This window comes from Epinephelus lanceolatus, chromosome 19 (genome assembly GCF_041903045.1).
Source record: "Epinephelus lanceolatus isolate andai-2023 chromosome 19, ASM4190304v1, whole genome shotgun sequence".
Classification (NCBI taxonomy): domain Eukaryota; kingdom Metazoa; phylum Chordata; class Actinopteri; order Perciformes; family Serranidae; genus Epinephelus; species Epinephelus lanceolatus.
Genome location: NC_135752.1, coordinates 28132044 through 28158776, shown reverse-complemented (window position 1 = coordinate 28158776; position 26733 = coordinate 28132044). Strand labels below are relative to the sequence as shown.

The following is a 26733-nucleotide window of genomic DNA, read 5'->3' as shown; positions in this document are numbered from 1 at the left end:
CAGATGGTGAGATGGAGGCCTGATTGTAGAAATTGTCAAATTTTTTTGGCGCACGCCATTTTTGGCTTTTGTCTGTATGTACAAGATCCTGCATATTGTTTTATAAATGAGAACCCTGGTGTCAGGATGCAATTAGCCTAGCTTAGCACAAAGACTGGAAGCAGGGCTAAACAGCTAGCATGGCTCTGTCCACGATGACAATTGTGGTTTTACGGGGAGTTACATTCAGTAACTACTGTATGTCTTGGGGTACAACAGTTGAAAGATTGAGATGCTGCCGATTGAGATGCTGCACTAAATCCATGGCGGATGGATAAACACCATCAAACTAAAACCTAATATGTAATTTTTACATCAGTTAATATCTGTAATTAAACACATTCTAGCACTGTTTAAAGTTTTCTTGGCTGTTTGGCCAGGCTGTTTCCCCTTAATCTCAGACTTTATATTGAGCTAAGCACCTCCTGTTCTTATCTCCTCATCTTAGTCAAATAGGCATATTACCCAAAATGTCAGTACTGCTTTGCTTATTCTTTATTATCTATTATCTTCTCAGCCTCACCACCCTTCTTGTCTTAACTTCTAAAACAAATGTAAACAACCAGCTTCTCTTTTTATGAAAAAGATCTTTATTAATATTTTAGAAAAGGTACAATATGATACATTACAGTAAACAACATGGGACAAACAACATGTAGTGTAAGTAGGTAACTGTGCAAATGAACAGGACTGTGCTGTGTGTGTGTGTGTGTGTGTGTGTGTGTGTGTGTGTGTGTACTGCATCTACATCTGACTGGACCCTGTGATAGATGGTGAGCTCTCTGGGTTTACATCCTTTTATCTACACCAGCAGGTTTGATACTAGCGAGCAACAAAGCTAAGCCACACAGGCAGCAAATGTGTGGCTTAATGTCAAGTTTAAATTGTATTACGCTTGAAATGATTACAAGTATTTAAATAAACCGTGCACTTTTCTCTCTAAGCACAAAAACAATGTAGGTTTGCATATTGCAGTTATGATTAAATGCAGTGTGGTGCTGGTGTAGATATCAGGACTCTCTTTCCAGTTCTGACCTTTTACCCTGCAGTAACAGAGGGGACAAGGGGGGGGGCAAAGGTCATGAGGTCAGACTTCCTGATGCAGGTAGCAGTCGTCAGTTTCGACATCCTACCGCTTTTCCCCTGCAGGGTCAAACGTGGGATTTACCAGGGCAACCAGACCACAGGATGAAGGAGTTATTGGTTTATTTAAATACAATCCTGAAGGAAAAGCATTTCTGCTTCCCAAAAGATGCACAAATAATCACACAAACATTGTCTGAACACATTGAAATCAATAATAACGAAGCCTTGGCCGTCCCTGTTTGGCCCTACAGTGGAAGGTGGCTCTGGAGGGGGCTGTTTGCACCTGGATGCAGCGTGTGCTTTTTATGTGACTCTATCTGACACCACCGTCCACTTCCTGGATGGGCAGTGCTTATTTGGCAGTGATGACCACTGGCATGTCAGTGGTGGCGTCGGGTCCCGCCCCCTGTTCATCTGAGTCACTCTCATCGCTCTCATCTGAGTCGCTGTCAGCAGCTCCGGGCGTGGCTGTGGCCTCCTCGCTGCTCTGGCTGTCCTCGTCCTCTGACTCCTGGCTGGTGCTGGCGCTGTCGCTGGTGGTGCTGGCGCTCTCCTCCTCCTCTTCCTCTGGGGTGCTGGAGCTCTCGCTGGTGCTCTCCTCTGGGACCTCAGCCTTGCGGGGGCTGCCGTCCTGGTCCTGAGAGGTGCCGGAGGAAGCGTCGAGACCCTGGCTCTCCACCTCAGGGGTGCTGGTGTCCTCCTCCAGGAGATCATTGTGGACCTGAACAGCCTGGAGGTGAGGCAGAGGAGGGATGGAAGGATTATTTCATTTATCTGTCCACAGAACAAACTACACAAAGAAACTAGGAGCGCAGAATAATTCATTCATGCCATGAAGTTTTGTGGGGTCATGCTACATTTTTAAGCCCCAGCTCTGATTCTGCATATTGGAAACGCTCACATATTGCCAAGGGTAATGTAGTACCATGTAGAAGATAGCATTTATGATTACTGGAGTAGTAATTCTATGCGGCACCACATGCTACATTAGCTTAATTGGATTCAGACTCCATGGACAAGCCAACACTGTTACGAAGCTCAAACTAGCCTGTACCTTGTACACCTTCATTGACTTCTCCACCTCGTTGCCCTCTGTCATATCGTACGCCATCTTCTTGCCGATGAACTCGTAGGACTTGTAGGGAACAGGAACCTTGTGGTAGGATTTGTCCTCAACGTAGACAATGGACTTGTAGTCACTGGGGTAGCCTCCCAAGCTGTCACCGCGGCCTGAATCTTGGTCAGTAACAATGGTGGGCTCAATGGGCTCGGCAGTGGTTTCAGCCGCAGGTTCCTCTGTGACAATCACAGGGGTGTCGGTGCCGGGAGCAGGGGTGGAGGCCTCGCCTGACTCTGAGCTGTCACTAGATTCATCCTCGTCAGTTTCCTGGAGACACAGAGGGGGGAAGCTGAGTCATCAGAGAGTTGGTTGGTGAAAATGTGGTTTGGTGTTTGGAGCATTCGGGCAGGTAGCCAGGTTGGATGTTCCCTCCTTGGACTTTACTATGCATGTTTTGTTGCTCAATGTCGTCTTTGTCAATCATTTTAACTGACTTGGCCTTTACTTTTCTAATATTCTACCACATTTTATTTGGCACAAAGGTCCGGCAAAACTACTAGCCTGTTGCTGTTAACTTAAATAGCATTAGCGAGTGTTTCTGTCTGAAGTGAAACTGAAGTTTAACTCTCAAAAAAGGGTTTTTACTCACAGTCTCCTCTGCTTCGTCGTCATCATCATCGTCGTCACTGTCTTCACTGTCCTGGCTGTTGTCAGAGGTTGTGTCAGGGGCTGAAGTTGTGTCTGCGCTGACAGATTTGAGTTCTACTAGAGCCTCTGCTGGTGCTTGCTGCTGAAATCATTCAAACACAAAGTCATAAATGTCAGCACACCTCTGGAAACCAGACATACAAGTTATCTGATTGTTAAACAAGATGTTTCCCTGACAAATTATGATTGCTCTGATCTGAAATATTGATTTGACGTCTCTCACCTCTTCCTCTGAGTTCTCTGTGCTCTCATCTGACTGGGCGGCACCTGCTGCTGCTGCTGCTGCTGCTGCTGCTACAATGTTCTGCAACACGAGAGAGACGCAAAACATGTTATTAATCTTCTTTTTACCTTATACTGTTTTTTATTGCTTTTTTCAATCATGTCACTTGTTTCATAGATACACTGTTGTGCCCCTGCTGAGTGCTCTCTAGGTATTAACAAGGCCAGCCCTCAGCTAGCACTGATGCAAGACTTAAAGGAGCACTCCACTGATTTTGTGTTGCACTACCATAAAGTTGCAGTACTCACAAGAGACATGTTGAAAAGGGAATGGTCAAAATTCGATGGACCAGAGGCCGAAATATCCTGACTTTTAAAAGTCAAGCTCCAAAAACACTGAATCCTACATTTCCCATAATGCTACTCATTACACCCTCCCTGATTCCTAAATGCTCACATTTCTCAAACTCCACACCACCAGTTTGTAACCCAGCTTTTCTTTTAAAAAATGTCCAATCTGAGATAACCTCAAGGACAAATCGAACGTGATGGTATGACAAAAAGAGTATTTTACTTGTACAGGTGGTGCACGGTACTGAGGAACCTCTGCCGCCTTCCTCCTGAGAGGGGGAGCTGCTGGTCGTCTCACCTGTGGGCACGACCGACACCATTCAGAAGTCGTGTTGCCATTTAATCCAGTCCATTCTAAGCACTTAACTTTTGAAATGTTGCCATTAGGGGCATTTCCATGAACTGCTTTGGAGTGACTGGACTAGGCTTTGCAACAGCTAGTTTCATCAGAAGTTGGTGATATAAGAAGTTGAGGTTGCAAACTGGTTAGATGGCCAAGACGACTTATTTTGTGTCCAATCTATAAGGGGAAAATGGAGTGTGTTCTTTAGGAATTTGTTTTAATTAGGCAAGTCTGAATTGTTCTTTCAGGTCAGCTAGTGCTGGGCATGTTTCATGCTGCTTGCTTATGTTGTCATGGGAATAACTGGAAAATAAAGTTGTTCAGTCATGTAAGTCAGATGTCGCTACATCTTATTCGCCAAAAGTGTTGCCGTATCCCATTTATCGCATTAGGTCTTTTTTGACAAAGGCAAAACCCATCTCAAGCAAGCGTAAAACATTTTTGCGCAGTTGAGGAAGTTCAACTTTTGCTGTTTCTATACAGCTTTCCTAATGCGATACTTCAAAATGTGGAAGTCTGTCTCTCTGCAGATACTCACCACTTCCTCAGAGCTCTCTGAACTGCTCACAGAAACTTTTCTCGCCTAAAAACAAACACAAATATACATAAGATGAATTGAAAGTAGTCAGTAAGCAAAAACCAATGTCAAAAAGGATTGAAACAAATGTGAAACAATGACAAATGCTGTTCTTAGACAGAGTGAATGACTCACTGGCCGGCAGAGGACTGTGGCGAAGAGTAGAACGAAAACAATGGCCACTTTCATTGTGTCACAGTTGTGGTGTCTGCGTGAGGAGAAACCCAAAAACACGCAGGTTGAAGTCACACAATAAAACATCATTGTACAACACAATAAAACAATAACACATAATCATGATTGTGCGACACCAAAATATCGTCCGGATGCAATAACTTCACAGGAAACACAATGACATGTCAAACTTCAAATGAGCTGCTAGTCTGGCCTCAGTAAACTTTTCCTAAAAACGGAGGCTGCGTGGTCACGACTGTTAACTAGCAGTGGCACTCCTGAGACCTTGGTAGTTTACAGGAAGTCATTAAGTCTTTAATTACAGCCCTGAATGAGTGGTTATGAGTCCCTGACAACTCTGTTTCAATATAGTAAAACATTGTCTCTGTCATCAGAGCGAGAAAATCACATCGTTTTGGTGCGTGGTTTATTTAACTATGAGACAGGATGTTTCTGGGTGATCCTGGTCTGAAAGATGTGAGAAAATAGACGAATGTGGGATTTAAGGGAGAAAACCAGTGACATTTAGAGCTGCTACTGTCAGAGTCTAGTTTACATTTCCATCAATCACCCTGCAAAGCACCCTCTGAGGAAGTATTAAACTTTATGGTAGATTAAAAAGAGCTGTTTCCTGCAAACAAATGTCCTTAAATAAGAGACCTCAGTGTACTAGACACTACAAACTCATTGCTACTTCTGTTCTTCAAAATGCTAAACTATAGCATCAAGAAAACAGGACGAAACTGTGCATCTGTTGGGGACAGAAGAGTAATGCTCATTTGGTGAACTAGTGAGTATCAGGCCTTGGGTGCAGAGAAAATACTTGTTAATGGAATCATTTCATTATTGGTTTAGGTCTTGGGATTTGACAGTTACTGAAGCAGACATTTAAAGTACTTCTAGGTATCTCTACGTAGTTGAATCTTGTTAACAGCAGCTTTGAAAACACTTCTCTTTTCCTCTCTTCCCCTCCCTTATTGTAACAAGTTCTCCTTTCCGTGTACGCTGTGGGAGTGTCTGCGTCTATCTTTAATGATGGACTCTTCCTATACTGTGTAATTCAGTAGGTTAAAACTGGAAAGCCACAGTTCAGCAGAAACATGACAGACGCCCATATGACTGTATGCGTGTGTGTATTTCTGTACGTCTATCTTCGAGAGGCCCAATTTAAGTTTCAGACCTCAAGAGTATGGGCTTTTTTTTTCTGGTCCTCACTTCGTCCAAGGACTGTGAGAAGACTAAGTCTTAGTTATAGGGTTAAAGGGACAGTCCACCCCAAAATCAAAATACTGTAGTGCTATTTATCAATCTTTATTGTTTTGGTGTGGGTTGCTGAGTGCTGGAGTTGTTTGCCTGTTCTCTAATATAATGGAACGAGATGGCACTTGGCTTGAGGGGTTCAAAGCGCCAAAAAAATACATTTGAAAAAGTCAACAGCAAAGTCTCTTTGCAGAAATTATGACCCAGGTACTCAAGATAATCTACAGACGTTGTTGTGAGCAGTTTCATGTAGGAACTATTTTCTTTCTACCGAACTACACCTGCCAACCGTATTACTGCCCAGAAGGAAGTGTGCATCTACTCATGGATGAAAGCCTCCTGCTTGTGACAGTGCAAGGTCCAAACTTTAATCTCCATGACACTGCCCACAACAAGGTCTGGGGATTATCTTGTGTAAAATGCACTAGAGGTAAGAGGTAAAATGTGTGTTTTTGATTTAAGGGTGCACTGTCACTTTAAGGCTGGAATTGGGTTTAAGGTAAGGGTAAAGGTTGGGAGTTAGACAGAAAGCTCTGGTGGTTAAAGGAATAGTTTGACATTTTGGAAATATGCTTATTTGCTTTCTTTGATATTGTTATATGAGCAGATCAATACCAGTCTCATATGTGTAGACTAAATATGAAGCTAAAGCTAGCACGGAATTAGCTTAGCTTAGCTTAGCATAAAGACTGGAAGCAAGGGGACAACAGTTTGCCTGGCTTTATCTAAAAGTAGCCAACCTGCCCCTTGAAAGCTTAAACTGTCATATCTCTTTTGTTAAATGTGTACAAAAACCAAAGTGTGAAAACAAGAAGTTGAGGTTTTCCGAAGGGTAGACCTAATGGTCAGTATATTTCTTAGACAAGAGCCTTGACTTCCTGGAGTCTTGTTGTCATTGTGAGATTACCAGAGCATCAAGACACCCCAAATCATCCCAGCTCTTGTTTTGAGAGTGGACTAAGGGGTCTAACAGGATGATGCCTCTCATCTCTCTCTTCAGTTCTTCAGTTCCAAACACTGCTGACTGAGATGGTGGATAATCAGTATGCATGAGTTGTCAGTGTGTTTATCCAGTGTGGTTACTCAGGACTGGACCTGGTCATGTGGCACATAATCCCCAAATTAGTTTCCTGCTGCCCACAGCTTCCCCTTCCTGCCTCGGTGTCACTGTGATATTAATCAGCCAATCAAAGCCGTACAGCCGCCCCCAGCTTCACCTCCAACCAATCACAGATGGACTTCCACCATCGTTAAGTCTTTAAAAAGAACTCATAATTAACTGCAATAAAGTGCAGAGCTTTTATGGCGGATAACCAAACCCTCTTGTGGCTCTGCGAGTTTAATGTGAGTTTGCTCAATGCTGACTTTTGATTCCTGTTAATGTTGAACAAATGTGTTTGAGAATCAAATTTAAGATGCAGATTGTTAGAAAACTCTGAGATCTGCAGCTGGACTGTGTATGCTCCAAAGCAATGACCCTTTACATTAAGAACACCCCAAAACAATCTTTAAAAGATTATTGTCTAGTAAAAATTGTTATTTTTTCTAATTTTCTAATCATATTTTTTTTTTTACTTGTTTATTTGTTTGATATGAGTTGAACTAGTTGCACCAAACTTTTTCATATCTTTTCAATAAACTGTTTTAGAGAAATTTTTAACTTGCTTGGACAGTGCTTTTTTTTCTAAAGAAAGGGTATTTTTTCCTATTTTATTTATTTATTTTTATTTTTTTTATTTTATCTGATTTATTTTTTCTTGGGGGTGGCTATATAGATAAAATAAAACTGAACTGAATTAAGAATATAACATTTTTAAAAATTATATTTCTGTAAAATTATTTTTTTGCAGTGAAATGTTTGCAAAATCAGCCTTTTCCTTGTTGTTCAAGGTGCTGGAAGAAGAAATCCATACAGAAAAATACACTACATGGCCAAAAGTATGTGGACACCTAACATGGTCATTTTCAAAACCAAGGGCCTTAATCTGCTGCTATAACAGCCTCCACTCTTCCAGGAAGGCTTTCTGTAAGATTTTAGAACCTGGCTGCAGAGATTTGTTCCCATTCAGCCACAGGAGCATTGGTGAGGTCCAACACTGCTGGGTGATGAGGCCTGGCTCACAGTCAGTGTTCCAATTCATCCCAGAGGTGTTGGATAGGGCTCAGGTCTCTGTGCAGGACAGTCAAGTTCTTTCACACCAAATTGGGAAAACCATTTAGAGAACTGGCTTCGTGCATGAGGTTAAAGGGCCCTTTCTAAGTTGTTGCAATGTCTAAAATGTCATTGCATGATGTAGCATTAAGATTTCTTTTAATTGGAACTAAGAGGCCCACAAACATTTGTACACATACTTATGGCCAGTGTATTTCTAATGCATGGAAGAACTTTGGATTTTTCAACACTGCTGAATTGTATTCTTTAAGTTAAATAAAGCACATTTCCTGCAGCCTGTGCAAATATTAACCTGTCGTCCCACCTCTCATCACACCACCAGGAAGAACTCCAAAAAAACACTGTACACTGTAAATATAGTGTCATGTATTCATTCTGACCTTGTTTGCAGTCGGAGGAAGCTTCAGGAGTTCAGCTGCTGCAGACTGTGGAGCAGAAACAGGCAGACGTGGTTTGTCTTTAGTTTATCTCCTGGGTTTCCCTGGATGTTGTTCGGTGCTCAGTGATGCTGCTGCTGAGACTGAGGCTCCTGGTTGGCTTATAAATCCTCCAGCCTCGGGCGGCAGCCAATCGGCTCGGAGCTTGTGATGTCATGAGGTTAACCGCTCCGTGGTCCACCTCTCCTCTCCCTCTCCCACTCTTCCTGTGGTTGGTGATGTGGTGGTGTGGGGGCAAACACACACACACACACACAATGCAAAGACAAATACATGGATAAAGACATGCAGACACTTTCAGCCCAGACAGAAGCATGTGAATGTGCTTTTTTCCCCTCTATCCTTCTCTCTCTCTCTCATACACACACACACACACACACACACACACACACACACACACACACACACACACTGCTTGTGTATGAAGTTAATTTAAGGACATGTAGTGACAGGCTCTGGGAAAAAAAACAGCAGCATATAGTGGCGGGTGGTATGACAGTGATTCAGCTTCCTCACAGACAGAAGAAAATCATCTGACTGAAGTCTCTGGATAATTGAGAATTTGTCTGCGACACCAGACTGATGTGTGTGTGTGTGTATGTGTAACAGTCTGTGTTATGTAAGTATGTGAGTGTGTGTCTGTGTGTACATCTTTATATATGTATGTATTTGAAGGAGCTCAGTCAAGCTGTACTCAAAGAAATGATAAAGGCAGTGTCACCTTACACTTCTGTTTATGAATATTTTAACCCAACTGCTAGATGTTGGCATTGTACGTTACAAACTACAGATACGTCACATTTGTGCATTAATATGTAGCAGATACATTTCAATAATGCTGTGTTTAATATGTGGTGAGGTTTAGGTACAAAACCACTTGGTTATGGTTGGGAAAAAAATCATTTTTTGGCTTAAAACATTTGCTTTTCGTGGCACAACCTCAGCAATAAACTCAGCAATGTCTTGGTAAAACATATAGCTTTTCTTGTCAGTATCACGGCAGAAAACACAGCAAGGTCTCAGCAAAAAATTCAGCTTGTTGTTGCACTATCCTGGCAGGAAACGCAGTGATGTCTCGGTAAAAAGCAACAGGTTCGTTGGTCTCAAACGGAGGTCTATGGTGGTTTGCAGCTTGGCAGGTGTCTCGGCAAGGTGTCATGCCATCAACCATCCCCTCCACTTCCAAATGACAAAGTCAGCTCATATACTATGTCACTTAAGAAATTTTGATATGATATGTATGAAACCTAAAAATGTAACATAATCATGGTTTGCAGAAATGTACAATGCCAACATTTTCTGCAACTGGGCTGAATAGTGCATCTGTCTCCCATTCAGTTTTACTGAACCCCAAATAATAGGAACATCAAAGCGTAATGCACAGCATTTTAAAATGGAGAATTAAATATTGTTACGTGTTTCATCATCATGTTTAGTGCAACAATACAGACTACAGCACCGCCCACATACTGTTTATAAGTTGTGATCGCTTTGTTGAATATTTATTTATTACTTACTGTCACATTATGTTCTTTTTTTAAGTCAATTTTTTTATACAACCTAAAATTACAAAAATGCCTCACAGAGCTTTAAAGGCATACTTTACCCCCCAAATGACCATTTGTGTATCAGTCAGTCACCCTGAGTTATGTTTAATTCATGAAGAAAACGTTGTTTTTCTTGAATGCCTAGAGTGAATAAAAGTTCTTGATGAAATTAAGTCATGGGGGTCTAGGTAGCACCCGGTGGTGTCAGGACAAGGACGAAAGGTGGCAAAAGTCCGAGTAGGGTGGGCGGGAGTTGTAGTGGACTTTCACCCGGGAGGGAAGTGATCGCGTCCCGTAAGACTGTAAAGCCAAACCAAAAGTGCCAATTTACAGTGTTGTACTGATGTAGTTCATTTATTTTGAAAGAGACTGTATGTAAACTGTATATTTCCTGTGAAAACAGAAGTGTATTTTGCAAAAAAAGACAATGCATGTAACAGGCAGAACTTGACACGGCGTCCCAGAATGTCAACAACCAACGCACCCAGGGTACCTTGCGCTTCATATCTGGACATGGAAAGTCTGTTCCCCATCAAAAAGGGCTGTCTGTTTGGGAAATACTGAGCATAGGACTGGATCAGTGAGACTTGGTTTATAGTGCAACAGTACAAGTTGTATGAGAGTTTGTAGAAAGATGTTTTGATATAGTTTTGCTGGTGTTAAAAGCAGACCCCTATGACTTCAGTTCTTCATGATTTGCCTCAGTTTTTAGATTCTTCATTGGCTGTGGAGGTGTGTGAGAAAAAATAAGTCTTCATTACAAATTCATCATAATAAGGGGCCAGTAATTGATATACAAATGATCATCATGATCATGGGGTGAAGTATTCCTTTAAAACATGTATTAAAAATATGTAATAATACAGATAAGAAGAAGGTCCCTAACAAACCTCAGGAAGAGCAGCAGAGGACAGACCCCTCTTCCAGGACAGACAGATGTGAAATAGATGTTGTGTGTCTAGAAAACACCAAAATAACAATAGTAAAGTTTTATAAGGAAAAACAGGAGAGCAACACAGTATGAGACAGATACATGGCATATGATATATGAAAAGTCTGAACAGAGCAGTGTACAATAAAGAAGAAAAAGACAGACAGTGTATGAGCCCTATTTGTGGTGTGTGATAAAACAGAGATCAGGAGAGGACAATCAAAGTACTCTCTGCTAAGTTCACTGTTCACACATTTTGTTTAGATAGCTTGAAAGTAATTTTGTTTTACACCCTGCTGGCTTCAATTTGAAAAATTAGACTGGGGGTGTGTGTTTTCATGAAAAAATGAAACAGGGGTTGGGTGGGTTGTATCCAGACAGACATGCATTTTTTGGATTCTCTTGTAATTTAGATTTTACGCTCACAGCATTGTTGCGACTACACAATCATTAAACTTGATTGGCTCGTAAAGTGTCTGAGTCTGTCAAATATAAACTGTATGCATACACACACACTCTTGCATGCAGGTGCAGGGTTGTTTACATCTGAGTGCATTAATACACTAAACTAGACACATGTACACACATTTTTTTTCAGATTTATGCATCTCAGACATTCTGCTTTGTTACTTTTTTCCTTAAAGGGACAGTTCACCCCAAACTCAAAAATGCATATTTTTCCTTTGACCTGTAGAGCTTTTCATCAATCTATATTATTTTGGTGTGAGTTGCTGAGTGCTGGAGATATCGGCCATAGAGATGTCTGCCTTCACTTGATTATAGTGGAACTAGATGGCACTCCACTTGTGGTGCTCAAAGCACGAAAACGTAATATTTAAAAAACTCACCAGCAATGTCTCTCTCCAGAAATCATGACCTGGTTACGTAAGATAATCCACAGACCTTGTTGTGAGCAGTTTCATGTAGGAACTATTTTCTACCTACCGACCTACAACTGCCAAACTTATCACCACAGAGAAGACAGCGTGCATCTAGAGGCTCATCCTCATGACAGCCCGAAATGTAAACATTAATGGCGTCCTCCTTGGCTAAGTTGTAACATTAGCTAGCTCAGTGGTGCTAGGTGAGCTCGCAGTGGATGCATGCTTACTTATGCCCAGTGATATTGGTAGCGGGCGAACAGTAGCAGCACAGTTGTCTGCTGTTTGGCAGCCATCTTGCCAAGACATCTCATGTCATCCACTATACCCTCCACCTGCTAGTGAGAAACTCATCTTATATACATGTAATCTGAACTACACCTCTTTCAAAATGTTGATATGACACGTATGAAAGGTATATACAATATGTAATATATATGTAGATGGGGAAATGTGCAATGCCATCATTTTATTCTGGTGACTGGGAAATTTACAGTTTACATACAGTCTCTTTCAAAATAAATTCACTGCTTTAATACAACACTGCAAATTGTCTCTTTTTTTTCTTTCAACAACAAACACACATAGTTACGTTCAGCAAAAACACGCACACGGTTAGGTTGAGGGAACAAAAACACGTGGTTAGGTTTAGGAGAAAAGAACAGGGTTTGGCTTTATAATCTTACGGCATGCAAACACCACTATCCCAGGTGAAAGTCAGAGTTTGTTGGAACCATCCACCCCAGTTTGACTTTCGCTGCCTTAAAATCTTTTGTTCTTGTCCCTCCGTGTTTCCGCCTGATGGTGCCAGGCACCGTTAAACCATAACTGCAACCAGCCATGTATCATGCCAACATTAAAAGATGTCTTTTTTTGTTGGTGTCGCAATAAGTTGCTGCAAGTCACTGCCAAAGCGCTGGATTAAGACGACTTCAGAGTGAGCCCAGGTTGGTTTGTAACACCGCTGTCAACTACTGTATATAAAGAATGAGAAAATCCGTATAGAGTGGGCAGGAGGTGTGGTGAATGGATCAAACAAACTCTGGACTTTCACTCAAGAGTTCGCTGTTTGTTTCCTATGTGAATTTCAAGCAACACCATGATGGGGTTTTTTTTGGAAACCCAACCACAAAGTGTTTTACCAGCGTTGTAAGTTTGTTTTAAAAAGTCTGTATGCATGTAAGGTGCAGAAGCTGTACATTTCCTGTGAAAACTGAAATATATTCGAAAAGACACAAAGCATGTAACAAACGCAAATTGACACATCATCCCTGAACGTCCTAAACAGATGCTGGAGGATACCTAGCACATCATATTTAGACATCTAGGTTAACTTGGTCCAGAAAGTGCCAGCATTTGCAGAGTTTGGATGAGAATGTGTTGGACAGTAACACATAAATACAGACACATAATTATAAGACAATATATGATCTCAGGGACAAAGAATAACAGAATATTTCTGTCACTGGATGAACAGAGGTAAGAACTTAACCCAGCGGGCCCTGACACATTTATCCCAGACATGTCTCATGCTGCTTTATTCGTCTTTTACAGTAATACAGCAAACGCCAGATCACCCAGGTTCACACACACACACACACACACACACACACACACACACACACACACACAGTGCCCTACTGTAAATCAACACCACATCTGTGGTTATTCAGTGTTCAGGGCTCAAGGTTTGCAACACAAGACTGATTTTGATGACCTGTGTTCTTCATATACAGTTTAAACAATTGCATGACAGCAATTAATATGAAACATGCAAGAACGTCCTTATATTCAATGACAACAAATGAAAATATATATGTATATATGTATGTTTGTATGTATATATATATATTTTTTTCTTTTTTTTTAATTAAACACAGATAGAATGAATAAGAGGTGAGCCAGTTCCCTGAAACAAGGTCAGAGGGTACTGTACTTTAATGAGGCCAAATACTCATCAACTCTTCCACAGACGCATCTTTAAAGACGAAAACAATTATGATCTATAAACTTAAATTATCAGACAGCGCCGGTTCGCCGGGGTCATGCTGTACAAGACCGAGCAGGACGCTCCTGCCGCGTTTCATGTGCGACATACCTCAGTGTGTCGGCAGAAGAAGAAAGCTTTGATCGGAGCGGTTGGGTAATTGCATGTTTGTGACTCTAAGGCCTTGGAACTCATCAAACTGTCAGTGTGTACGATCAGAGCGATGACACACTGTGTTACTGTAATCAGACTGTCAGCGTGCATGTGTGTGTTCACCCAGTGACTAACGCTGTCGACAGACAATCTGAGTGTGTCTGTGTGCTAAAAAATCAGCGTGTCTAATGCATTAAATGACTATTTATGTGACTGTATCCGTGCATGTGTTTAAATGTGTTTGCTCTGAGCCCTGCATGTGTCCTATGAATTATCCTCATTTATGTCTAATCTCAATTACTGATTTAGGTTCATTAGAAATGTTGCCAAAGCAGGAAATATTGTGCAATCTTACAATACAGCATGTGGCGTTGAGACACATTGTTCCACAGCCGTCTTGCAAACATCAGCCACTTCTTACATCAGCTCTCCTGCACAACATCAGCTGGCAATGTCATTAAGTTTTAGTGGTTGTGGGTTTAATGTGTATAGATCTACATACAGTATAAATGTACACTGAGTCCCCAAGTACAGCTATTCAAAAAGTGTATCTGTAACACAATATTTCCTCACTCTTAATACAAAGTGCACAGTTGAGATTTACAGCCTGTTCTCATTCCTAGAGCGTCACGCCTCTGCATGTGTGATATCAATGCCAAAGACGCCCTTTAGAACTTTAAAGTAACTCCAATGTAAACTCATGTCATTATAAAGAGCAGGGAAATCCACATAGGGTGGATGGAAGGGGAGGTGGATGGTCAAACGACCAGACTTTCACCCAGAAGACCGCAGTTCATGTCTTGCGTATGACCAAAAATCAGTGTTTTATTGTAATGTTACACAATTTACATACGATTGTTGTGCACTGACATGAAGCTAACCAAGTAATCTTACTGCATATATAGTACCTAACTGCGACCATTTCACAGCATGTGTTACAATGTGTTTCTGCTGTGTGTCACATTGATACACTAAAGCAGTGGTTCCCAACCAGTGGGTCGTGGTCTAAAAGCGGATTGCAGGTCCATTCTGAATAGACCGCAAGTGACTTGGGAATATGTCACGTTTGTAAAAAAAAAAAAATGCTATATTATAAGGTGCAGTGAATTTCACACACTTACTTGGAGGGGCCGTTTCCTGCTGTAGAGTGAGTGAATAATGGGCAACTACTTAACAGGAGCAGCAAACTAGCTCGATGACATGGCCAAATGCAAGAATGACGCTGAAATCTGGACCCCATGGCTGGACCAGTTGGGAACCTCTGCACTAAAGGGCACCCTGTGTGTTGTTATGAGACACCAAGGGGCAAATCGCTGGTATTTGACAACCTGAGGGTAAGAGCTGGTTGAGATTTACTTGGTTTTTAATTTAGTTACTTCAGTATACACTACTGAAGATTTTACACAGACTGCATTAAAGCTATATTAATGGATCATTTTTGGCTAATTCAAGGGCAGTGAAACAAGCTTTTAACATGACATTTTTTCACCTTAAATAGCTGATATGATTTACATGTTAGCAACACATCCATTCCCCCTTCTCCTTCTGATGACAAAGTCAGTTACTGTATTTGTAATAAGAACGAAATAATTTTTAGAAATGTTGATATGATACGCATGAAAAGTACAAATGTAAAGTATCTATGGGTTGCATAAATATATACTACCAACATTTTATTCTGGTGACTGGGCTGCTGTTGCACTGGGTGACATGTTCCTTCATTACCATGATCACACAAACATAGTTGATTTTGATACACACAAATGCCATTGGAAAAATCCCATGAAGTAAACTAATGTGTATTAATCCACAGCTGAAAATAGTCCCAAACAAATACATTGATCCATCCTGTTTGAGTGGCACTTGCTAAAAACTACAGTACCCAGCTGCTTTTGGAAATTAGTGACACCTTTATTGTACTTATATTTTTGAGCCACCATTCAAGATTTATATTTTAAGAGCAATGGGATCCAGGCTGAAATTCACCGACGGGGTGAGTCAGAAAGTATCGTGATATAAACTAACACATTTTCTGGTACTGGTCTTTACACTAGATTTGTTGACAGTAATAAGAAACAAAAAATAGAATCATGCCAGCCTTATCCTTTAACTGAAGCAACAGAAATCAAGCACTGGTTACCTGCAGTTGTACAACCTCAGCACTGATTTATAATCGAACAGTGGTTGTTTTTTGCAAGGTGATGTCAACACCATGTTCAGGAACTGGACAAATTTAGTCTGCAAGCTAACAGATGCTGACTCCTTAATCTTCCGGTGTGAATGCTCTATACATGCTCACAACTCAGAATTAAAATGTAGGGTTCAACTAGGACTGTAAATCAATAATGAAAATAATATGAATAATGTGCAAGCAATTCTGGGATTAAACGTTTTTAATTGTGAGTCAGCGTCATAAATCGTCAAACAGTTCAGCCAAAAAACTTCCATGAAATTTAATCACCAAGAAATTAGACATGAAGAGACAAATAAAAATGTCCCTGAGTCAAAGCAGCATACTTGTTTCTCCTATCCGTCCTTGGTTGACTTTTGGAATAACAGGTATGGCTGAATAAAAGTCGTGTGGGTTGCTGCTAGGTGAGTACAAACTGTGATGTGGAGAGAAGTTATTATTAAACAAGTAGTAAAGAAAGAAACCACTGAAGAAGCAGAAAATGTCCACTAAGACAAACCACTGCTGAGACAATGAAAAAGAGAAGAACAGTAAAAACATCAAACGTGATGAGTGGAGGATGGACTGGTCTGGGACACTGAGTCTCCTGTAAGGCCTCCTACAATTTCCAACATCTGCAATAAAAACAAATCTGAGTGGTGAGAAGCGTTTATTTGGAAAAACACAAAAGTGTCGTTTCATAGTTCAATAAAGTTGTCCCAAAAAAGGACCAAAGTGCAACTAAAAACAGATCAAGTGGACTAATATGTGAGGGTGTTTGTATGTGTTTATGTGTGTGTTTCAGCGTCAGCGTTTTTTTGCTTTATGTGTGTTTATGTGATCATATTTTTACATTGCTCCTGTATGTGTGTGTGTATTATTATTATTATTATAAATGATGTACTCTGACACTCTCCACCATTAAACACTGAATCACCATCTAGCCCACAGTGTCACAACATGTCCTGGATCTGCAGCTCCTCTCGGCTGTACAGAACTTCATCGTGCCTTACAGCTCATTGTATAGCTGCAGCTTGACTCTTTGGTTTCACTCTCACCGCTCTCATAGTGTGTCCTTCAGCTGCAGCAGGGGGCTGTTTTCAGAGAGAAAGCTCTAAAAAGCCACAGTACACAACCTGCTCAGCACCAAACAGCAGACAGACCCAGTTAGGCTATGTTCAGACTGCAGGCAAAAGTGGTCTGAATCAAATTTTTGTTCATATGTGACTCAGATGTGTTTGTTTTGTTTTTTTGTTTGTTTGTTATATAAAATAGTGTGAAGAGCACAAATCACACAGAATCTGATCTTTTCAATTCTGATCTTGGGCACTTTCATATGTGGTCCTAAGTCAGATACAGGTCTGATTTTTTACAATGCGACCTCAGTCTGAAAAGTCATATCAGAATTAATGTGACTTTTACATGCTTGAAATGAGTGGGTGCATTTTGTTATGCTAACCTACAGTATGCTTTCTTGCAGCCTCTCTCCTCCCATGACCCAGAAATCTTCCAGTCCCTTAAATGCACCTCAAGAAGAGAGGAGGCCTCTGGAGGAGCTTAGAGTGTAGCCTTTTTAGGCAGGAATTGTGCAAATTTGCAGGAAAGCCCAATCAGTCTTTTTTCAGCATTGGCAGTATAAAAACAGGGGAGTGCAGCAAAATGCCGCCTACCTACTTTTCTTTATATAGAATGTGCCTTTTGCAGGGCAATGGGGGGCGTGAGCAAGTAACAAAACTTGTAGCTCAGCGTGTGACGTTAACAGCGACACGGGAGGGAAGCCCCAGCTGGTCAGTCCTTCGGCGATTCTCACGTAAGTCGGCCCGTTCTTCATCGACACTGTCATCTGACGGTTAATGGCCTCTTCGTTTGCAAGGACAAGGAGGGCGCGCAATTCCTTGTCTCCCCAGTTGCTCATCTTTACAGTGTCTGTCAGGTTTGTGTTTCCCTCTTGCTACTAGCTGCTCGCTAATTCCTGCTATCAGCTGTTTCCTGTTTATCCACTGCCAGTCCACCACCAGCACGTGTGGCGTCATCAACAGCTCCTCCCACAAGTCTTCAACAGCGCCTCCCATTGCGGAAAGCCGCCTCGGTCTGTTTAAACTAAAAGGGTTCTGCCAATATGATTACCCTACGAGGCAGAAAATTGGGAACCTCGGATCAACTCGCCAATCCGCCTCTGTGTGTCTTAACGCTCGCAGCTTGCAGGCAAAACGGCCCAACATTTGCGGAAAACCTTGCAGTGTAAAAGGGGCTTGGGAAACACAGGGGTAACCGATGCAGAAGTCGTTAACTGTGCGGCTTGACTGCCGCTTTTTTTTGCTCCATGACATATTAATGCTCGACCACATGTGGCACACAGTTTAAGTATTGCAGGAGCAGTCCTTTTTAAATGTAAGTGGTCCACATTGGTTCTTGTTGCAATTATGTTCTTTGAACAACTGTCTGGTCTTAGTTCTCAATTTGGCAGTTTCTGATCCTCTATCCTCTATCCTCGCATCTCTCTCCCACATCCTCGCTGAGAGGAGCTAAGATATGAGGAAGTGAAGCAAGTGAGGAATATGATGAGACACCACCCACTGTCTTGCCATACGAGTCTTGTGGAGGGGCACTCTCAGATTCAATTAAAAGCAGCCCTGGACATCCTGAAATTTCAACCCGTTTTAACTCTGAAGTTGTTAAATACCGCTGCTTTGTCAGTGATTTCAGTGTCATTCACCTGATGCCAAAAGCCACCTTTTGCGAGCTGAAGGGTTCATTTCCCGAATGCCAAACCAAGATCCATCCATCCATCTTCTAACCGCTTCATCCTCTTGAGGGTCGCGGGGGGGCTGGAGCCTATCCCAGCTGACATTGGGCGAGAGGCAGGGTACACCCCGGATGCCAGACTATCGCAGGGCTGACACACAGAGACAGACAACCATTCACGCTCACATTCACATCCTACGGACATTTAGAGTTATCAATTAACCTAATCCCCAATCTGCATGTCTTTGGACTGTGGGAGGAAGCCGGAGTGCCCGGAGAGACACGGGGAGAACATGCAAACTCCGCACAGAAGGGCTCCCACACCCCGGATCAAACCGGGAACCCTCTTGCTGTGAGGCGACAGTGCTAACCACCACACCACCGTCTGCCCTAGCCAAACCAAGATGTTTTTTCTAAACCTAACCACATGCTTTTGTTGCCTTAACAAAACTATTTGCTTCTGTTGAGGTCCCAGTGTTAGCAGTGTCCTGGAACATCAGCAGCAGATGCAGAAGGATACCTAGCTTGAAATATATTTACTTGAAAGGCCATTGATCAAGTGGCAATATGTGACTTGGAACAACAATGTGTTGGGAATTTTGGATGTTATCTGAACTTTTGAAGCCATTCATGCCAGGAACCCACCACTCCTGACTCCCATTCTGGATCCACACACGCTTCCATACAGAAGTAGCAGCCATAGCTCCACAAAAAGACATAATGAAAAATTTGGCTCTCATTCTCCTCATTCTCATTATCATCTGCTTGTGAAATTACTTGCTTCTTCTGCACAGTAACTTCGGAAACCTCTGTGTTTACTTCCGTATAATGGGGCGCTGCCTGTGATGTCCTGTCTAGTTCAGGACTGTGACAAGTTCACACTGGAATCTGATGATGTGAACATCTAGATCTGGGCAATTAATCCGATCTCATCATTAAGGCCTACAGTGTAAATGTAGCCTTTGGACTACCTAAACACAGTAAATACAGGGGAGCATTTAGCAGCTAAAGATCCAGATAATTCCCTACTACTATCAAACAGGACACATACATGCATGCAACACACGGATTAGAAAAATGTGTAAGTCATATTCATGTGACTCTTTTGTTTCCTTGTTAGGACTGAAATTCACATTTTCAGGCATCTCCATACCACCTGACATCAGCTAGTGTCACTCTTAACAGGACAAAAACAACTCAACATGACACACACGTACACAATGAAGCTGATGTCATTGGTCATTATTTACTTGTCGCTTCTTGTTAAATGCATGTGAGGGGCCTCGATCTCTGCGGTCGCCTCAGGGTGGAAATATTCCTTTTAAAAGCGACCTCAGGATATTTGTGTGTTCATACAAATTGCTGCGTTAATCTTTAATAGAACATTAGTCCATCAAGTTCTGTTATCGTAAAAAATATATATGAGAGTGTTAATGGATGCTAGGAGAGATCAGATGTGGTCTGGCTGCTGGTGGAGATGGAACAACTCACTGTTGGAGTTTCACACACAAACACTCAAAGATTAGTACATGTATAACGCATACAAACACACACACTCCAGGCTATAAATGGGGTGGAACACTGGCTGGCAGACAGTGGAACAAGACTTTAATGAGAAGAGTGTGAAACCCGCTATGATAAGGACTTTCCCAGACTGTGTGTGTGTCCACGTGGTGCAAGTGTATATGTGTGTTTTTGTATTTCCATGAGAACAATACCAGAAAGATGAGAAAAGAAGACTTTGAGGTGACAAAGTCTGATCATTTACATTGTTTCATATACCATAACTCAGATATCAGAGTTTCTTTAAAGACGTCACCAAGGTGTTGTATTCGACTATACAAAATTGTGCAGATGTTTCAGTTATTGTATCCATTCCTATTTATTTGTCCCTCTTTCTACTTGGTATTTGCATGCAACCTATATCTAGATATCTTGTCTCTATCAGGAAATACTCAGGTCAATGCATGAAGAAAGCAAATGCACACAGATTGCATTGCAATCTGGACACAATCAGATCATCCAGACCACATCTCGAGGTGATGTGTTCCCTGCCAGGTTTGAATGCACTCTCTGCAGGTTATCCTCATTGTCAAAGGTACGAAGCTGTGAGCCAGGAGTAATTTTCTAATTAAGGCATAGACCGAATATTACTATAAGTTGTTCTACCTGGTTCTCCACGTCACTATCATGCCATTTCAGACCCAGACACTTTCGCCCTCCAATTACTCGTTATCCACCAGATTCACCACCTGCCCTGCTCCTACTGGCTCACCTGCTGCTCATTCCCATGATTACCCACACTAGTATATATACAGGCTCACTGTCACTGCTTCTCCTTACCTGCCCTTGCCTGGATCAATTTGCTTTCTTTATTTGTTTGTTTCAACTCCTACCTTTTCAACAGCTTTCAGATTTTGAAACTGCTGTTAACCTGCTGTCTCGAATTATGCTTTGGGTTTTAGCCAACGTTACAAAAGGTGTTATTAGGAGATCTGGATACTGCATTCAAAGATGTGCTTCCTCTGGCTTTCATGTGTTGGGTCTTTCAGAGCATGCACGTTATCTCTTTCTGACCGAGCTTGTGCCTTGAAAACATCCTTTGGCCAAGCTGTCTGACTTCCATTTGGCTCAGTCATACTTGTCAAATTTTGATCATTCTCGGAACCCATTGGCTGTATTACGATACAGCCTCTGGGGGCAGACCCCCGATTTTTTGGCATTCCGGTTTGATTTGGGCGGAGGAGGCGAATTTCCGTTTCCGACTTCCGTTTATATATAAGTAAATATGCTGAACCATTGCGATGGATTCAGAGTTTCCAGTGACGCCAATTATGTTCCGCCTCGTTAGTTCACCGAATGGACCGTTTAACCTGGCAACAACTGCAGCCAGCTCAAACGTGATTGGTCAATATCATGCTAGTCTGAGTGGGCGGAAATTCGCTGCATAGATCAGCCTCTCATTGGGCGGAATGAGCCACCCGCTGAAGTCCCGCCCTACCACCTCTGGTTGCAGTTGTCAACACGTCCTTTACTAACTTTTGTGGTGTTTGATCTTGCGGGGATGTAGCCATTTTTCTGCCATGGTTCGCGTCCTGTAGGCGATATTTTTGTGGGCGTGTTACACCAAAACCTGTTTCCCCCTGGCAACATTTTTGCAAGCGCACCGTTGCTGTGGCACTGCCAAGAACGATTGTGATTGGTTGAAAGAAATAAAAAAAGCTGGGGCATTTTTTTCCAATCTTAAAGTGAGAGTCGGAGCAGCCAGACCTTTCTTTTCTTGAGAAAGGTCTGGTGAGCGAGACTAATATCACGCAGACTACAAACAGCCTACAACCAGAAACCAGGGCTCTTCCGCTCTTCTTCCGGAGGCAAGATCTCCAGGGTTTGCCTACAGACTCTACATTCACTGAATGTGAAAAAATGGAATTTATTATGATTGAGGATGAGATGGAAAAAAAGCTTTTCAGATCTGTACACATCATGTGACATTCCCAGAAGTTTTGTTGCCTAAACGTAACCACCAACCCCCTCCATCAAGATACCACAAAAATGATAATGATAATGAATCATTTTAATATTCCATATTCCTAGGACAGCAGTGTTGGCCACTGTGTGCAGTGACAGTCAATCTTAATCTGCCAATTAACTGATTCACATCATTCAATGTGCCGCTGTAAGGATAGCGGACATTAGAGCATTTTCGGTAATAGGCTGCAATTTTCTGCTATGATCAAGACAAAAATAATGAGTAATAAGCTCATTAAATTTCTGTAACTGTAATTGCGTTGTTTGAATTGAAAAGGTAGTTACTTACATTTCTAGTTACCACAAAAAGTAGTGGAATTACAACACTTGGAATAAATTACAACAATAAACAACAACAATGGGAATGAATACATTTTTTTTGTTTGTTTGTTTATTTTTGGTGATGACAGAGCAAGCTGGAAAGACATGCAAAAACAGGAAAAATTGATGAACAGAACAGGCAGAAACTGAAATAAAGAGAAGAACGAAAAGAGAAAGAAAAGAAGCAGAGGAACAACAGCAGTGACACAAAATACATGAAACTTCTCAGCTACATGAGTTTTCGTTCTCCTTTTTTTAAGGGGAAAAAACATCTCCAGGTGTTTTCAGACAGATAGCAACACGTGCATGAAATCTAATTAGTTTCTGTTTTACTGACTGAGTGAAAACAATGGTGAGACTGGCCACAGTTTGGATCTTTTCTGACTAAATTTTGCATCTTCCATAAACAATGTCTGGATAAGCTGCGGTTGTTGAGACAGGAAGTAAATACATTGTGAAACAGACAGGGCTCTGGCTTTATGTGGCTGGGGTTGCCTATCCGCCGAATAAAATAAAACAACCAACTGCTGGACCTCTGCAACACAAACACAGAGCGCAGCAAGAATAATACAGTTAATCTGATGGAAAGCTCTTACATAATAAAAACAGTCGCCTCCCTGAGATGGACTCAAAAACCCAGCGGGACGACGACCAAACCTGGCAACCCAAGAAACAATTCATCTGGGATGTTGTTGCTGATTTTAAGGCAGACATGGTTTTCATGTTCTAAATGAAATATAAAGTAACCAGTGAAAAATATAAAGTAACCAATAAGACCAATAAGAGGAGGAGAGGGACAAACAGCTTGTAGTAAAACATGTTTTTGAAAAACAGAAAAATAAAATTGTTCTTTCAGAGTTTTTATCACTTCCTGATGTGATTCTTTTCTTGCAGACCACAGGTTCACAACACACACACACACACACACACACACACACGTACACAGGTCTGCCGTATTCTTAGCCTCCACCCCCAGTTTCCACCATGACTGGGTGGCCGTTCACTTCCTGTATCTGGTTAGGCCACGGTGTCTCACTTCCTGGAACCAGCAGCAAGTTTCCATGGAATGTCATTGCTTTCATTGTGCATGTGTGTGTTATGTACATGTGCACACACACACAAACACGTTTTTAGGATCAAGTCAGGACGACATATGTTGTCACGAGGTCATTTGGAAACAGTGCATCTAAAGTGGATGGCTCTGAATAATATTTTTCACCTTTAAGTTATTTACATTCACATTTTAAATGGTTACAAAGAAGTTATGCCTTGTCTTATGTATTCTCAGTAGTTGTATTCATGGGTTACACTTAATTATAACTGTCCAATGCTAAAAGGCTGAAGACTGAAGGCTTTTGTAGCCTTAAAATGAGCAGGTTTGCAAAACATGTTGATGACGTCAAACAGCTGAGTCTTTCATTCCTTTTCCAAATCAGGTGATCTCAAAGGAGGAGCAAGAATCTATGTGTCATAGAAAGTAGAGGGATTTTAGATCATCACAGAAATAAAAAATATTTGGCCTCATGCAAGAACATCTTTGTATTCTTGTCCTAAATCTCTTTTACTTTGTACTGTGATGTTTGCTCATACAAGTGTCAAGAATTCTCTTTATTGCACAAACTTGTTGTTAATTGCTCATTTGAGACTGATGAATACCACCTATTCATGAGCAGGTGCGCATTTGTGAGATTCCATCTTTAGGCATAATTTACACCCCTAACATGTCTGAATCCAGCTAGAGGTAAACACAGACGTTCATTTCTCCTCTCCGTTATGCTGTCAGATAATTATACTAACAATCCAATCCTATCTGTGTGAAAAAAAAACGCACTTTTAGTGGACGTATTTTGACGTTGTTTGACGCTATCTGACTGCCCTATTATTTAATATAGCGCGCGCTCACGGGCTGCAGGCAGGTCAGCCCGAGCTTCATACTGGAGAAATGTCACATATTGAACATCCTATCACTCATTTAGACAAAAGTAGATCAGAAAATAGGGCCCAGGTTGAAAAAAAACATTAGTTCCCCTTTAATAACATGCTTTTGGTGGCACAATCGCCTCTAGATATGGTGCTGATGTTTTGTTGTTTGTTGGTCTCAATCAGTGGTCTGCAGCTTGGCAGTGGTCTGTCTCACCAAGGTGTCACAGCATCCACCATCCCCCCCCCCCCCCCCCCCCCCCACCTCCCAATGATAACATTGTACATATGAAAATGTAACGTATCTGTGATTTTAAGATTTATTCACAAAAACGCCACCAAAGAGTAAAAAGAATTTCACATCTCAGAACTTCAACTCCTGCTGTCAGCAATCAGCAAACAAATTCAGGGTGTCACATCTACATATTATGCGCTAGGTGTCTTCCTGCATCTGCTGTTGGCATTCATGGTTTGAACTACATTCATACAGGAAGTGAACATTGGGCTTCTGGGTGAAAACTGGGGCATTCCAATGATGTCTCCTCAGAGCAATGCTGTACCAACAGAGAAGTTAAGATGGAATTATTTAACATGTGGTTAGATGCTTAAACTGTCTTTCCAAGGCAAAGCTTTCCATGGCTACTATAAGAGGCTGCCATGTGACTGTCACTGAAATCAGAGGAAAGAATATCATAGCTTACAGTCACTAATGTTACACTGTCAGAGAGTATGATCCTGGAAAGACCTGCATTAAAAAACCCTGAAGAAGTTGCAGAGGGAGAGAATTTTCCAACTGAACTGTGGAAATTGCTTTAACAAAATTACCCAATAAAATCTAAAAACAAAAACTCCCAGTTAACTGTGATGACGATATTGTGAAAAGAAAATCAATTAGAATTAAGTTCAGGGATCCCACCTTCTCCATGACTTTTCAAGGACCCATCTTTTTTTTTTCTCACCCCACTTGCCCAGAGTTTTTTTTAAACGTATAAGAATTGCATCTCTGCTTTTGCAGAGCAGTTTGCAGCTGAGTGTGAAGCAGCCGGGATGAGAGTCAGCACCTAATCTGAGGCCATGGTTCACTGTCGGAAACCAGTAGATTGCCCCTTCTGGGTTGGGAGAGAGTTACTGCCCCAAGCGAGGGAGTTCACTTGCTCACAAGTGAGAGTAGAATGGAGTGTGAGATCGATGAGCGGTTTGGTGCAGCATCAGACTATCATGGTGAAGAGGAAGCCGAGCTGGAAGGCAAAGATTTCTGAGCTCTGGGTAGTGACCGAAAGAACGCAGTTGCCGATACAAGCGGCCAAAATGAGTTTCCTCCGTGGGGTGGCTGGGCTCAGCCTTAGAGATAGGGTAAGGAGCTCGGACATCCAGAGGGAGCTCTTAGTAGAGCCGCCGCTCCTTCGCATCAAAAGGGGTCAGTTGAGGTGGTTCAGGAATCTGATCAGGATGCCTCCTGGGTGTCTCCCATTAGAGGTGTTCGGGCACATCCCACCGGTAGGAAGCCCTGGGATAGACCCAGGATGCACTGGGAGGTTACATATATCATTTGGCCTGGTACCACCTTGGAGTCCCCCAGGAGGAGGTGGAAGGCGTTGCTGGAGAGAGGGATGTCTGGGGTGCTTTGCTTGGCCTACTGCCCCCGCGACCCAACCCCAGATAAGCAGATGAAAATGGATGGATGGATAAGATTCAAACTCTATTCAAAGATAACTTCAATTAGCTGGCAAACTTGAAGGTAGAGACAAAACACAGGGAGAAAAGTAACAAAGGTCTGTGATGACAAACAAAACGTTCTCACACATCGACACATATCAGGGCCAAGTTACAACATCAGCTCCGGCAAATACATTTGCCATTATGTTGAAGATTATCCATTAAGGATTATTGTAATAGTTTCATAGCACAATAAAACTCCAAGACTTTTCCAAAACTTTTAATATTTTTACTAATTCCATGACTTTTTTCAGGCCTTGAAAATGTGATTGTGAAATTCCATGTCTTTTTCAGGTTTTCTGTGATTGGGGGAGCCCTTTATGATAGCCTTGGTGATATATTTTATTTTAGTTATTTTGCGATCTTTTTTACAATTTGAAATTATTCAGATTGAGGCCTCAGGG

At 41.8% G+C, this 26733-nt stretch overlaps 1 protein-coding gene across 4 annotated transcripts; it reads right to left on the bottom strand.

Annotated features, from left to right (window-relative positions):
* Positions 1-611: 611 nt before the first annotated feature.
* spp1 (secreted phosphoprotein 1) lies at positions 612-8509 on the bottom strand. Of its 4 annotated transcripts, none has more exons than XM_033646463.2 (8): positions 8374-8509; positions 4522-4594; positions 4348-4392; positions 3690-3764; positions 3117-3197; positions 2835-2975; positions 2180-2512; positions 612-1855 (listed from the first exon to the last, which is right to left on the bottom strand). In XM_033646463.2, exons 2-8 carry the CDS (start codon positions 4573-4575, stop codon positions 1478-1480), a joined length of 1107 nt encoding a protein of 368 aa, XP_033502354.1. In that variant the 5' UTR covers positions 4576-4594; positions 8374-8509; the 3' UTR covers positions 612-1477. The 4 variants fall into 4 exon arrangements, with proteins under 4 accessions (XP_033502354.1, XP_033502355.1, XP_033502356.1 ...); XM_033646464.2 differs by having other exon boundaries at positions 2835-2972; positions 8374-8504; XM_033646465.2 differs by lacking the exon at positions 3690-3764 and having other exon boundaries at positions 8374-8504.
* Positions 8510-26733: the final 18224 nt, after the last annotated feature.

Excerpts from the sequence above, each read along its gene's own strand:
- spp1 (XM_033646463.2), bottom strand. The coding sequence starts at position 4,575 with ATGAAAGTGGCCATTGTTTTCGTTCTACTCTTCGCCACAGTCCTCTGC. Across the intron at positions 4,393-4,521 it reads CCACAGTCCTCTGCCGGCCA|GCGAGAAAAGTTTCTGTGAG; the intron begins GTGAGTCATTCA and ends GTTTGTTTTTAG. Across the intron at positions 2,513-2,834 it reads ACGACGAAGCAGAGGAGACT|GAAACTGACGAGGATGAATC; the intron begins GTGAGTAAAAAC and ends CTGTGTCTCCAG.